We start from the raw sequence: 14973 nt of genomic DNA, 5'->3' as shown, positions 1-14973 counted from the left end.
TGATGGTTTATAGAACTAAAACATTTCTATTTTTTATTATATAAAACAAAATATATCTATATATGTATAAATTAAAAATAAATTATCTTGTTCTGAGTCTCAGAGCGTCAATTAATCCTGTTTTGCCGTATTTAGACTCCAGAGTGTGAAGAACTTCAGGAGTTACTTTAACGCCGTATTCAAGGAATCCGTTTGATAACTCTTCAGCTGTTGAACATCTCAAAACTATATCTTCCCAGCCATCTCTCCTTATCTGTCCTGCTATATCATTTATCATTTCTTCGTCTTCTGTCTCTCTAACTCTTCCATTTGGACTGCGATTTAATTCTGTGAGGCGGTTTCCATCAGAAAGCATTCTGGCGAACGTAGAAATATTCATTGGTCCACCGTAGTGCTGCACAATGAATGCAATGTCCTCGCGAGGGAACTTCACTCCGCAATCTCTGGCCAAACCATCGCGGAGATCATCTGCTGATAGAAGATCGTCTTGTCTCCACTTAGAAAAGGCTTGTTTTGATGTGTGGAAGAATTTGAATACTTTTTGAGAGATTAATTCAACAGCTTTTCCAGGAGGAAGGTTTCCGACCACTTCTGCGTTACGGACTTCATCAGCTGATAGCAGTCTTTGGCGTGGAACAGGGTCATATGATGGTTTAGAGCCAAATATGGTTGGATCTAAGTTTCTTCTTGGTCCTAAGTTTTCGGCTGAGCCACCAATGCGACGAGTTGCATATTCGCCAAAGATAAGTTCATCTTTCTGGTACTGAGAAGTACTAGATGGTAAATCAAAAGTATCTTCTTCAGAATTTTCGGCAACAAGCTTCGATGGAGAAGCAAATGTATCATATGATCTTGGTGAATATATTCTTGGAGGGGTTGGAGGTATTTTTGGAAGTTCTTTCGGTGAACTTTGTTGTGGAGGCGGAGATTGCGATTTTTGCTGATACATTTCATTTGATGAAGCTACACTTGATCGTACAACTGATGATGACTCTGTTTCTGTGCTCATTCCGCACAAAAAGTCAACAAAAGCCATATAATTAACAAATCCTGTATGATCTTCATCAAGAGAGTTAGTAATGCTTGTAACGGTATCTTGATCTGATGTACCAAACCATAAACAATTATCTATAAACTGTTTCTTTGAAATTCTTCCAGTTGTTTTCGGATCGTTATCTAAGCATTTCATTAGCAGCGCACGTCTGCAACTGCATAGCATTGCTTGAATATTGTCAATTGCAGTTGATGTTGGTGTTTGAACGTCATCATTATCATCAATCACTGGTCCTGCAAGTTTTGGTCGGGGAATTGGTGAATCTTTCTTTTGTTTTGAAGGAGACGAAGTCGGTGATGAAGGAATATCTGCTTTAAGTAAATTTTCGAAGTCTTTAAACGTTAATTGTTGAGAATTTAAGCCTGAAAGTTTCCACATAGCTGTTACATCTGCTGAAGTTAGCATAATTCCGTAGGTTGCCATTCTACGTGCAAATTGTGCAACAGACATATCAGAATTTGTACTAAAAACAGTCCATCTGGCTTTATTTGTTGGTCCAAGGCTTAAGATCTTTGTTTGTATCTGTTTTAAACTTCTTCGCAAGCGTTGTTCCTGCGACATTACTTTAGTTATTTGATTCCTCTGAATTTATAACGAGAAAATTTTGAAAATTTCAGATAGAGATATGTCAGTATTACGTTAATTTGAAATTAACATTGAATTTTATGATGATTTCATGCATATTTATCCTGATTTTATCGTAATTTAATTAAATTTTTCATTTCATATATGGAATCAATCGATATCATTGAACATGAACAGAATACATAGCATAATAGCATGGTTTTCAAATGCATTTAGCATTCTTTGCATACCCATTCGATATATTCTTATGAAACATAAAACTAGATCCGTTTGAAAGAAAAATAGAACAACGTGAAAGTATCATTAATAGCATTTTAATAGAAAACACTTGAATAAAGCTTTTGATAAAAAAATCCAATTAATTTTGACTGTTATCTTGATATTTTCCGAACAATTTTAAGTAAAAATAGAAGACCAAGTCAGGGAGATCTCTCCCTTATAATTTACAACATCTTTTATAGAAAAATTTTCTTCCATTTCATACTGAAGAAATATTGAAAGATCTTTTTGCCTCAAACTCAAAATAAAAAAAACATTTTGATGTACATCCTTAAATTAAAAGGGGAGTACAAAGATGCCAGCTATATTGAAGTCGATGGTAATGATTGCCTTGCCACTGTCATTGAAAATCATGAACTTTATCTCTTTATTGACTTAGTTAAACAAAAAATCGATGTAAATCAAAAATTCTGCGAATATCCGGACCAAAGAGTAAGTCCATCATTAGCCAAAGATGTCAAGATCTTTCCTATATTCACTACAATGACTGCAACGAAGCTTGACAATCAAGAAAAATTCGAAGCGGAAATTACAGCTCCTCCTCCGAAACCAGCACCAGAAACTAAACAAAAAACTCAAAAGGAAGATTTTCACGCTATTTTACCAACGGTTGTCACCCAAAAAACGAAACAATCTTCTATTCCTCCACCGCCTCCTCCCAAGATTTCCACATATACTCCTCCAACTGTTAAAACTACATCTTTAAGAGATCAAAGTACTAATACATCCAGTATTCCACCACCTGCTCCTCCAGAACAAACAGATCCGTCTAACTTCAAAGAACTTGTTTCCCAGCTAACTGACATGGGACTTGACGAAAAGTCTTCAACAGAGGCACTTAGAAAGACAGGATACGATGTTACAAAAGCTATTAATTACATATTTGGTCAAACATCAACAGACAATGCTCCACCACCACAGCCACAGCAGCAGACAAAATCACAAGATTCTAACTCAGATCCTACTTATATTTTGCAAGATCAGATTGACGCCATTTTAGCAGGGTATTCTTCATCAGAAAGAGATGCAATTAATAGATTACACGATCAGGGATACTCAATGATGAATGTCTTGCAGTTATTTGAAGCTTGTGGTAAAGACGAGAATTTGACGAAGAATATTCTTCAAAGCCAATAAAATTTTAGTTGTACTTATTAACTTCGACATTGTTGTATTAAATATTTGTTAATCAGCTTCACTTCTTATTTAAATTAATTTTTATTTGAAAAATTACCTATTAATTTATCTGAGTTTAATGGATAATATAAGCATGTGATAATGTTTTGTAGTAATGTGTATTAATTACACTCTAATAGTGATAAAACTATATTAATTGATGTTGATAACAATCACATATAAATCTATTGCTGAAATACTAATGTATCAATTGAATTTCTAATAGTTCAATATGATATAGCTGTTGGTTATCATGAAAATCAATAATTATGATTGTTAACAATCAATAATTAGTTAACAATCAAAAAAGTTGTACCCAGATTTGCTTTACTTTTACCACTCCCCATGTAATTTCTGGGGAAAACGATAATTCATTTTTTTTATGGATGAATAGATCGTTTTCCTAGAAAGGACCTCATATCTCTGGCTAAAAAGAGTGTCAGATCCTAAATAGATTATTGATCTAGTGTACAAATCCAATAAAAAGCCTATTTTTTTGGCTTTTTTGGTGCTCATTTTTTCGAAGATCTACATGAATATGGGGAAACCATCGGATTTTTTTGGTTAACCCACATCTTCATGTAGTCTGGACTATCTTTCCTCGAAGGACCTCTTTACGGGTGTAAAAACTCATAAAGTTCTCAAAAGATTCATTCTCGATCTCCATGCTGAAAGAATTTACAATAAAAAAGAGATCTACGCATCAAACTACAGCCATAAATGAACTGAACCCCTAAAGCTCAGCTCTTAGTTTATCAAAAACGTCGAAATCCTTCTCATTGCAATCAAATTTTCTCAATAACTCATAAGAAAAATCGAATTTTGATTAAGCCGATGTTATAGGTATCACAAATACTACAAACTTGAGCAATATCGAAATTGCCAGCAAAAGTTTGAAATTGCATTGCTCATATTTGTTTTGTAAACTAAAAATCTGCTTATATTATTCATTAATTTTTTATATATTATTCATATACTTTAATAAAAACAATACTATTTCACCTTAAAAATGAATTTCATAAGTCAATATTATTTTTTTGAAAATGTATCAATTTTCGATTAAAACAACATGAGAATAAAATTTACGCAAAATTATTTTAAAAAATGGTTTTAAAAATTTACAATTGATGAAGAATAAGATTGCAAGAAGTTTTGAAGTTTAATTTTAAGAAAAAAAATTCGGATATTATTCATGGATCTAAGTAATCTGATATTTGAGTATCGGCACTATGCATAAAACATATATTTATAGTTTTTTTGGATTTTTATGATTTTAAATATATTCAAATTTGGCAATCCAATAGATTTTTAAAAATAGGTAAATAAAAATAGATTACATATGCAGCAGATTTAGAACATGAAACAATCTTATAGTGACCCAAAAAAAAATTCATGATCCAAAAAAGAAAAAAATTGGCTAAATCGGAATCAAACCTTAGCATAACGCATGATTATGTCAGATGTTTCCACTACACCGGCAGTTCGAAAAATGCCCTTGGTGGTTCTATTTAATAGCTACTCCCAACGATAGGCGGTGTCCCCAGCCTTCGAGAGGTGGTAAAAGTAAAGCAAATCTGGGTAATATGTTTGTTAAAAAAGTTATAAGTATTTTTCCAACATTATATTATAAAAATTTATCAAAAAGAAAGGGAGATCAAAAAAAAATTAAACATTATAAAAAAAATTACAAAGAAAAGAAAATTAAAACATTGGTCTATTATTGAATGGAGGTTCTGTACCATTTCCTACCTTTGGCAATTGTTTGTCCATTTGTTCTCTTTGTCTCTTCATCTCAATCTTGAACATTGTCTTTGAGTATCCAGAAGAAGCGAAAATTTCCTCAGGTTTCTTCACTTCTCTCTCCAAGAAAGGCAGTGGTGTGTCCTTTCCGTACAAAGTTGTGTACGCTCTGAGTGCTTCTGATCTAAGTACAGAGTGGTATTTTGCATCAACAGTCATTATAGACCACATTGTTTCAGCAATTTCCAGTGATTTCTCTCTCATTGTCATTCTCTTTATCACTTCCTCCTTCGTCATCTTGTTCGGTCTGAAGAAAAGGTAGCACTCGAACTTGTCTTTCGCTCCAATTGGAAGAGTGTTTAACACAAACCTGTACATCTCCTTCAGACAGACAGCAGCAACATCCTTCTTGTCATTGGAAGAAGCGAGTTTTTTGACGTCAGAAAACAGCTGAGAGAAAGAAATTTTGTAATCCATCAATGCGAAGAACAGCAAACACTTGAACAGAGTTCCCTTGCACTCCAAATACGGTGAGTCATCGAATATAATCATTCTGATCTCGTCAACAGTCAGTTTGTGGTCTTCCGAGCTGATTATTCCATTTGGATTCTCTGGATCGTATTTCTTCAGCAAAACAGAAGTGATTGCAGTGTAGAACGCAGAGAAGAGATGGTTGCAGAATCCGCCATTTGTGTGGCTTCCTCTAACTCTGCTAACAAGTATCTGCTCCACTCTCTTCATTATGTCAGCGTTGTCCGAAAAGACTCTTCCAAGAGCCAGAGCAATTTCCACTCTGAAGTTGTCGTCGGAGTACTGATTTCCGTTGTTGTCGTTTTGGTCGAGAATCTGGATTAATAATTCTGCAATCTCTCTCGGAGTGTAGCCCTGGTTGTTCCTGATGACTGACATTGATTTGATCACTTCTAGCTGTACGAAGTGTTTCTGCAAGTCTTGGAAGTTGTTCTGTTTCGGTTTGTCGTTGGAAAAGAACTCTGCTTTGTACCAGGAAATCAGTGTACTCATGTTTGTGTTCTCTACATCATCAGGAGTGGCAAACAGAGCCAGTGTTCTCGCTGCGTGTCCTCTGACACCGTAGAAGATCTTGTTGTTCTCAAGGAAACTCTTCAGCCACTGTTGAGGGTCTTTGTTCTTTATCCACTCTTCCAGTGATGATAATGTCTCATGCTGCGAATAAACATCGCGCACAAGGTCGAGCATGTTGTGCACCATGAACTGGGGAAGGCGGGGACGGACTCTCATCAGCCAGGTGTGGTCTGGATCAATCGCAACCCAGAGAATGGAGTGGTGGATAGAAATTTCAACTTGCTCGCCGTTCACGAACTCGTACTTTGTCTTTTTCTTCTTTGGCTTGTGGGCGTAGTACTTCATCTGCTGCTGGACAAGCTGTGTTTCGACAGGGAACTTGAATTCGTGTGGTTGTTCGAGATCTCGCAATTGGACAAGAAGATGGCCGGTGAAGATGTCGGCTTCTGTGGTCTTGCACGATGGTGTCTGGTATAGAACGAATTTCATCTGTCTGTTACGTGCATCTGCTTGGAAATTGAAAGTGAAATAAGGAATTCCGTTTTTGGCGAGCCACTGAGCTTTGAAGTTCCTGAAATTGATCAGGGAGCAGAATTGCTGTACACTCTTTTCGAATTTGTCGGCTGTTCCGCTTGAATTTGAAAGAGAATTTTTCAAAGTAGGTCGAAGTAATAATAGTAGTGTAGAATCGTTGTTCATGCTTGTCGCTAACATATTTATGAGAAGTTTTGCCTTGATTCTGAGGTATTCGTCCCTAAATGGGTACCCAGTTGCTGGATCCAACGCGCTGAGGACAACTGACGGGTGGATATCCTCCGCTGCGAGGTAGTTCATGTCATTCCAGCGCCTCTCGAGTGAAAAGCTTGTCTTGTAGCGGTTGCCGCAGAAGAAATCCGCGAAATACCTGACCAAACCATGCTGGATCCACTCTTCGTCTGGTTTTATGACTGGAAGAAGGAAGTAGACGAACTGGCCAATCAGGGCCTCGTAAATCCTTGGAACAATTTGGACCCAAACTGCGGCATTTCCGTCTGAAACAACGTAGTTGGATGGATAGAGTATGAGGCCTGGGAATGAGTGTATTTCCTGTAAGCTTGGAACGTAAACAACTGAGAGGGAAGTGATGATGTTGTCTTGATCAAGAAATTGTTCGGCAATTTCGGCAAGAAGCTCTGGAAATGGAGCCATGGTATGTGAGAAGCTTTCGTCGTTGGTTTTGGAGTAGTATTGAATCGATATTTCGCTCTGATTTATGACAGATGTCGATTTAAAATCTCCTAAAGCGAATCCAATGGCTTTTGGCTGGACAGTGAAGGGGATTGCGAAACGTACTGTGTTTGTATCTTCTGATTCATCTGTTGCAACGAGCTGATCCTTGCCAGGACCAACACAAATATAAGTTTTTGGAAAAGTTATGTCTAGAGAGTAATGTGTGCGCTGTCCGAGACCATCTATGCATGGGAACCATGCTGATGGACCATCTAGAAGGTTATTTGTCCAGATAATACCGTCTTTACGAACAATTGCTGTTGAATCTTTGTTTATTGTGAAAAAGATGCTAAGGACGTATGGAAGTTCCCGATTGCATTGGATAACAAGCTCGGGAGAATCAAGAACATCTTTGCAAACACGAGCAAAATGTGAAGAATCTCGGACCAATGGTCCTGATGCTCCTGCTTTCATTTCAAGAGCTGCGTGAGTGTCGATGTAATCGAATTTCACCTCTTCCATCTTGTTAATAAGTACCTTTTCGATCTGCATTTCCCGTGCATTCAAGAAAATAACACGCGGATTGAATTCTGTGCTACGATCGAGTGACAGTTCGGTGTATCCGGAAAATATTTGAGTTTCTTTGTCCATCTTCAAGTATATCTTTTGATCTACTACACGTATGCTTGAGCTCATAGGAAACTGTCACTTTTATATAGTATTATGAGATTCTTTTAAATAGGGAGATATTGGTGGAAATATATTTGTTGCATTGAAATATTTATTGTTTCTATTGAAGATTTTCTACAAATCTTGAAATGTAACATAATTTTATCGAAAATTATGAACTAAGTCATTGGGATTAGAAAATATAGACTAACATTAGGAATTATTGATGAAATTTCATTAAGGTTATACATATGACTCTTAGAAAAACATATATAGTGTACGAATTTTAGGAAATAGATAGATTACATTTAAGCTTATGAAGTTAGATATAAATAGAATCATTATAAACAGCATGGAGCTAACTAGACCAAATTTATATTTAAATAACATATTTTTAATAGATTTTACCTAAAAAGTAAAAAGTAGATGTCTGTACAAAGTAAATACGGAAAGATTCAAATAGACAAAGACTAATTCAAGCCCGAATACTGAATTTCCGCTTTGTATAATTTTGGATAAAAAGTTGAACATTTTATCGAATAAAATCATTGCGGGAGGCAAATTCGAGGCTGGTAGTAATAACGAAGCATATAATCGTTATTCAGATCAGTGGAGAATAAAGTAAAATAGTTTTATTGAATTGATTTATAAACCCATAGAATGCAAAAAAGTGACAAAATGTGTTAAATTTTGAGATCTTCATCGTCAATTTCTAATCTCGTTTTCTAAAATGAACAACTAATTCTGATTATTTCATAATTCAGAATTAACACTAAAACGATTATATTTTTTCAAAATGACTCAGAAGACAGATTTCAGCAGCTTCAAGAAGCTCCAAACGACTGGTGCTGATCTCACATGTTACTCTGTAGAACTTGCACAAGAAAGATCAACTCGTTCTCTCACTTTGCGGCGATCTAATCGACCGACTATTGCAGGAGTGTTCGGCAAACGCGGAAACAACCCAGGTCGAACATTACTTTTTGATCCATCTCGCTATCCCTTCTTAAATCCGGAGGTTGCCGTTCAAATTTTGCAATCCGGGAATGCATCAAAAATTAGAGAGTTTTCTGCAAATATTTTAACTACTGCAGCAGCTTCTCCAAAGCTCCTGACACCTCTTGCAACCTCACGTCAGGTCTGCGACTCTTTGAACGCTGCATTCGCTGCAGATTTCCCAGAGGCGACAATAGTCGATTTAATCAACATCCTTGCTGCACTATTTCCTCTGGCCGATAACATGAAAGAAGCTTATATCGATAACGGCATCGTAGGAACCGGAAATGTTATGGATTACTTAACATGTGATAATCCTACTCTTGCCTGCAACGCAATTCTTCTCATCAAAGTTCTTTGCGATGCCTCAGTGTACGCTCGCGATTCTGTTCTTACATTTGGAATTCATACAACATTAATGTCAATTGCTCAAGAAGCAGCAGATGAAACAGTTGCTGTTGATGCTTGCAAGTCAATTGCATCAGTATTTTATTCCTCAGAACCCATTGATTCAAATATTTTATCCGATGCTGTCAAACCTCTTTCAGATTTGCTCAGTTTGCCATATCCAGCAGCTGTATGCTCAATTCTCAATGCATTTGTCTCAATTACAACCCATCTCCCTGAAGTTATCATGGATATCTTTGATAGTGGCATTGTTCCTTCAATTATCGCAATGCTTGAGAACCCAGACCTTGTATCAAGTGTTCTACCTCTTATTGGCAACCTTTGCGCCTCACATCCTTCACATATTCAACAAATGTTCAACCTCGACTTAATTCAGCACTTAACACCACTTACAGCGACTCCACATTGCGGCGATGTCTTCTTCGTCTTCTCAAACCTCGTTACGAACGTTCCAAACCTCATTATGCCCTTCTTTGATTCATCTTTCATTGATTCAGCGATAGAAGTTGCAATGACCGAACAATACGATACCAAGAAGGAAGTTGTTTACTTCCTCGCTACTTACATTATCCATCTATCTACAGAAAGCATGGTTTCGCTGATGAGATCAGATGTCGTTGATTTAATCATCGAAATGCTCAACTGCGGAGTCACTGCAACAGTTCTGTCCTGTCTGGATGTCATTCAGAAGTTCTCTCTCGCTGTTTCGCTCGGAGAAGCTGACAGTTCTCTGATTTCGGAGGATCAGTGGGAGGATCTCCACAACGCACTGGAGCAACTAACAGATAACGACCGCACGCAGCAGAGCATCAAAGAAAAGGCTGTTTTCTTGATGGAAAAAATTGAATCTGTTATGGGAAAGACAGACTAATGTTGTGTTCACATTTTTATTTACTATGGTTTTTATGATATAATAGTATTATTTTTTTGTAATAAATGAATAATATTTCGATCTATTTTTTATATTCTTCTTCCATTTATCCAAAAGTATCTGTTCTCCATAACCAATGCATTTGAGTTTCCTTAAAGCTTTACTTTCATCATAATATTCAAATCGCAAAATTTTTTTTCCATTGAGCTTCAAGAATTAGAAGGAATTATGTTAAAAATCCGATGGTTTCCCTCTAAGTTACTCATACTTACGTGTTTTTTACTTCAATTAGTGTTAATTTTAATTGGCGCTGCACGCCGATAGTCAGATATTTGAATGAATGGAAGATGAGAATATTCACTCTTAAATTTTGAGATTATTCAGAAAAAAAATTTTGAATGAATGATGAGTCAAATCTGAATCCAGTTGTAAGTAAAGAAGATGTTCTGTTAGGACAACATTCTCCATTCATAATTGCCATGAGACTAAACATGCCTGGCTTTATTTTTGCATTAATTCATGCATTTCAAGATTCGGTCGACTTGTATTTCATTAAAAAAGGCTACGGAACAAATGGAATTACTGTAGTTAGTATAACTGGAATCATACGCATGCTTGTTGCTAGCTTTAGTAGTTGCGAATTCCAAGGTATCACAAAAAAGTTTAGTGAACTCTTTGCAAAGCATGATAAACAAGCTATAAACGAGTTATTTGTAGAAGTGTTCAGATTCAATTTGATATATGCTGCTTTTATGACAACAATAATTTTATCAATCACAAAACCATTAATTTCGAAGATGGGAATACCAGATTCGTTACTAGATGATGGAAGAAGTTACCTGTTACCTATTTCTTTTCTTCCTCTTTTTGTTTCTACTTTGCATTTATGTACTGGAGTTTTATTAGCTTCAGGTCGATCAATTGTATCATATATAATGCTCTTAATGGTTATGACTATATCTCTTTCATCAGATCCCCTTCTAATTTACGCATTTCAACTTGATCTCAAGTGGATTGGCTTTGCCTTTGCTTCTGGGCCAAGCATTGTATCTACAGTCTTATTCATTCTCTTTATATCGCACGCTTTCTCGATGGTTACTCCAAAATGGTCGGCTTTTCTCCGAAAACCTTCTTCGCATTTTTGGTCGTTAATCAAATTGATGCTTCCTTCGCTTAATACCACAGCATTTGGATGTTTGTCGCCAATACTCTTCTCAATGCTGCTCAAAAGAAGTACTTTGGACACAGGAAATTCTGCAAAAATTTGTTCTGTTTACTCTACAACAATGAAAGTGTTCCAGATCATGGTCGTATGCATAAACAATGGCTTGGCTGGGTTGATTCCTTCAGCTACTTATGCTTTACACAAAAAGAATACAAATCGTGCAATAGAAGTTGTTGCTTGGAGTTTATTGTTACCATTAATAGCTGTAGTAACAATATCATTGATAATGGTCATTTCTCCGTATACAATTATGAAGATTTGGATAAATGACGAATTAATGGTTTCATATGTTCCAAAAATATCCAGAATTCCATTCTATACATCACTGCTAGAGCCATTTATTCAGATGTTCATTGCTTTAGCAATTGTTTTTAACAGAGGAGTTTTGGCATCGATTTGTCCTTTAGTTAAAGTATCTGCACTCATTGGATCTGCAGCATTGTTCTCTAAATACTCCAAATCAAATCCACTTTTGATTCTTCATTCTTACAACATTCAAGATCTTCTTAATTTTCTTTGTAGCTTAACTGTTTTTGTTATTTCTCTCAGAAGATACAGAATTATGTATAAATTAGAGGATAACAACCTCATACAAGAAATGATATAAATAAACTTATCTGTCTATCTTATTCTTTATTATTTATAGAAAAAGAATATATTTATACTAATTATATCTTTAGTCTTATGGCTCTTTTGATACAGACAAAAGAGATTCTGTTAGTGTTTCTCTGAATTTCCTCTTGTTTCTGCACAAAATAACAGAGAAAACAACAATAGAAATAAGTAACAAAGAAGAAATAGAAATCAAAGTAATCAAAACAATCCTTCTCTTCTTGTTTCCGCTTGATGTTGGTTCTGGAACTGATGTTGGCTGTGGCATCTTGCAGACAGTGTTTCCATCCTTGAGAACATTGCATATTCCAAATGAATTCACTGGTGAATCACCACTCAAATGAACTGTCACGTTTTCATTGAAAAAGTCAGTTTTGACATTTATTCTTCCGCAGTAATAAATATCTTTCAGACTGTTGCAGTTTAAAAAGCTGTCTACATCCAAGCTCTGCAAATCAGACATGAAAATAACAGTCTTCAAACTGAAACAATTCTCAAAACTGGATTCAGAAATTGAGTCAATATTTCCATAAAACGTGACATTTTGTAAACTAGTACAACCCCAAAATGTATTTTGCAAAATTGCTGAACAAGATGAAGGAATTATGATTGTTAATAATTTCGTGCAAGAATCGAAACAGTTTGGTCCTATTTTTTCTACTTTTGGCATCACGATTTCCCTCAAACTGCTGCAATCTCTGAATGCCCATGTCTGTATCTTTTTGACTGTGTTTGTCAAAACAATTTTTGATAAAGATGAACAGCCACTGAAACAAGACTGTTTAATCTCTTCTAGAAACTCAGGAATAGATATTTTAGACAGTTTCTCACAGCCACTGAAACAGAAATCGTTGAAAACATACACTTTCTGGCCAATTACAACATCAGACAAACTGAGACAGTCAATGAACATTCCTTTAGACAAAAATTCCAATCTGGTTGGTAAAGCAATTTCTGTCAGTCCACTTCCATGGAAACACTCAATTCCAATGGTTCTGACTGTTTGTGGCAAATTAACTGTTATTAGTTTGATGCAATTGGTAAAACAATAGTCACCAATTGATGTCACTTCACTTTGGAATGTCACTTTTTGTAAATATTTACAATTTTTGAAAACTCCATTTCCAATTATTAAAATTGATTTTGGAATTTCTATTTCTGATAATTTCGTTCCACAAAACAGTTCATCAGAGAATTCTGTGACTAATGGACATGATATTGTTACTGTTTCTAGATTTGAACAGTCGTAAAAACATCTCTCTTCAATATTTTTACAATTTGTCAAAACCGCTGATTTAAGGTTAATACAATCAGCGAAACAATTTGCACCAATTTCTATGTTATTCAGAGTGAGTTCTGTAGCTGTTGATTTCGGTGGCATGTATATTAAACGCTTGGAATTCCTAAGAATGCTGTTTTCAACATAAAAATTATGGTTTTGATGGGAAATTTTGACGGTTTTGACATTTGATGCTTTTAGAAATGCATCTGTCGACAGATTAACAAGCGCCGCAGGGAGCTTGATAGAAGTAAGTCCGTCACAGCCATAGAATGACATAGAGCCAATTTCTTCGACGGAATCAGGAAAAGAAATCACTTCTAAGGTAGAACAACTCGTAAACGCTTCGTCTGGTATTGTAGTAATGTTTTTGGGCAAAGACACTTCTTTTAATGAAGAGCAGAACCCAAAACAACCAATTCCTAACATAGAAACAGAATCATCCAAAATTACTTTCTCCAAAGAGTCGCAATACTGGAAACACCACTTTCCTATGTATGTAAGGGTTGCTGGGAAATGGAAATTATTGAGTTTGCTGCAACGATTGAATAATAAAAAGGGAAATCTTGTGAATTTTTCAGGAAATACGGCTGTTTCGAGTGATTCACAGCCACTGAATACTCCTTCTCCAATGGTTGTGAATGATTCTGGGAAAGAAATTGACTTTAACTTAATACAAAGATAAAACGCATAATTTGAAACAACAGCAATGCTGCTTGGCATCTCTATTGTCTCTAAATTACTGCAGAATGAGAATCCGTGGTCTTGTATAACGCATAATGAAGATGGCAACGAAATCTTTGCCAAAGATGTGCATTTTGTGAATGCGTAATGTCCTATTGTGTTTAGATTACTCGGGAGATCTACTTCTGTTAAAGAATCGCAGTTTGAAAACGCATTTCTTTCGATAATTAAAACTGAGTTAATTGTAGAGGTTCCTGTCGATTTTATTGACACGAGGTTGTTACATAACATGAAACATCTCTCTCCAATGCGAGAAAGAGATTGAGGTAAAATAATTTTAGTTAATTTTGTGTTTGCGTAGAAAGCGTTTGCTCCAATCTTTTTAAGATTGATAGGGAATTCTAGTAATTGGATTTTTTCGCAATTGCTAAAGGAATATTCTGAAATTTCAGTTAAATTTTCTGGGAAAATTATTTTTTCAAGATTGATGCAATTAGAGAATGTGTCTGCTTCAATTGTTTGTATGCTTGATGGTAATGTTATGCTTTTGAGCATTTTGCAATTTTCAAAACAATTTTTTCCAATTTGATTTATTTTTTCGGGTAAAATGACTGTTTTTAGTACTTCGCAGTTCGAAAATGCATATTCGAAAATGTCTTCTAGATTCTGTGAAATGTTAACAATCGAAAGTGAGCGACAATTTTGAAATGAGCTTTTTCCAATAGATTTAACTCCTTCTAAGATCGAAATGGAAACTAGATTAGTGTTTGATGTGAATGAATTCTCCGAAATTGAGCATTCACTGCATTGAACTGATAATTTCGAGTATTTTTCTTCAATTGAATCAATTAAAGCTTTTGTTATTTCACCAGATCCTCGAATAATTAGCTCGTCGTCTGATACTGTTGTTGAAATTTCAGAAAGACTCTGTTGTAGTAAAAAAGAAAGGAAAAACAACTTTAAAAATAAAAATAAGGGGGAATAAATCAAAAAAATAGGGGATGTATATTTTGATGGATCAAAAAAAAGATTCATATATTAATGGAGCGATTCTAATTGAGATAAAGACAACTGATGCATGTGATGAACAGTGTTTTGTTGCATTCTGTGATTTTTTAAAATACGAGAACAAAAAAGACTCA

General features: G+C 35.4%; 6 protein-coding genes across 6 annotated transcripts; 3 read left to right on the top strand and 3 right to left on the bottom strand.

Annotated features, from left to right (window-relative positions):
- On the bottom strand, positions 1–1625 carry TVAGG3_0001040 (EF-hand family; the record flags this gene model as incomplete). The annotated part of the gene is made up of 1 exon (XM_001322914.2): positions 83–1615. The coding sequence occupies one exon, from the start codon at positions 1613–1615 to the stop codon at positions 83–85; it is 1533 nt and encodes a 510-aa protein (XP_001322949.1).
- Positions 1626–1761: 136 nt separating this feature from the next.
- On the top strand, positions 1762–3127 carry TVAGG3_0001030 (UV excision repair protein RAD23 family; the record flags this gene model as incomplete). Its single annotated transcript, XM_001322913.1, has 1 exon — positions 2180–3055. The coding sequence occupies one exon, from the start codon at positions 2180–2182 to the stop codon at positions 3053–3055; it is 876 nt and encodes a 291-aa protein (XP_001322948.1).
- A 1576-nt stretch (positions 3128–4703) lies between these two features.
- Positions 4704–7783, bottom strand: TVAGG3_0001020 (transcription initiation factor TFIID subunit 5 family; the record flags this gene model as incomplete). The annotated part of the gene is made up of 1 exon (XM_001322912.1): positions 4796–7738. One exon carries the CDS (start codon positions 7736–7738, stop codon positions 4796–4798), a length of 2943 nt encoding a protein of 980 aa, XP_001322947.1.
- A 749-nt stretch (positions 7784–8532) lies between these two features.
- On the top strand, positions 8533–10249 carry TVAGG3_0001010 (nuclear import signal receptor protein; the record flags this gene model as incomplete). The annotated part of the gene is made up of 1 exon (XM_001322911.2): positions 8553–10031. One exon carries the CDS (start codon positions 8553–8555, stop codon positions 10029–10031), a length of 1479 nt encoding a protein of 492 aa, XP_001322946.1.
- A 138-nt stretch (positions 10250–10387) lies between these two features.
- On the top strand, positions 10388–11877 carry TVAGG3_0001000 (multidrug resistance protein YPNP-related family; the record flags this gene model as incomplete). Its single annotated transcript, XM_001322910.1, has 1 exon — positions 10430–11863. One exon carries the CDS (start codon positions 10430–10432, stop codon positions 11861–11863), a length of 1434 nt encoding a protein of 477 aa, XP_001322945.1.
- A 41-nt stretch (positions 11878–11918) lies between these two features.
- TVAGG3_0000990 (leucine-rich repeats (6 copies)-containing protein) lies at positions 11919–14775 on the bottom strand (the record flags this gene model as incomplete). Its single annotated transcript, XM_001322909.1, has 1 exon — positions 11939–14386. The coding sequence occupies one exon, from the start codon at positions 14384–14386 to the stop codon at positions 11939–11941; it is 2448 nt and encodes an 815-aa protein (XP_001322944.1).
- Positions 14776–14973: the final 198 nt, after the last annotated feature.

The sequence above is a fragment of the Trichomonas vaginalis genome, chromosome IV, assembly GCF_026262505.1.
Source record: "Trichomonas vaginalis G3 chromosome IV, whole genome shotgun sequence".
Classification (NCBI taxonomy): Eukaryota; Parabasalia; order Trichomonadida; family Trichomonadidae; genus Trichomonas; species Trichomonas vaginalis.
The sequence above is the reverse complement of the archived record's forward strand: the minus strand, read 5'-3'. Positions and strand labels throughout refer to the sequence as shown.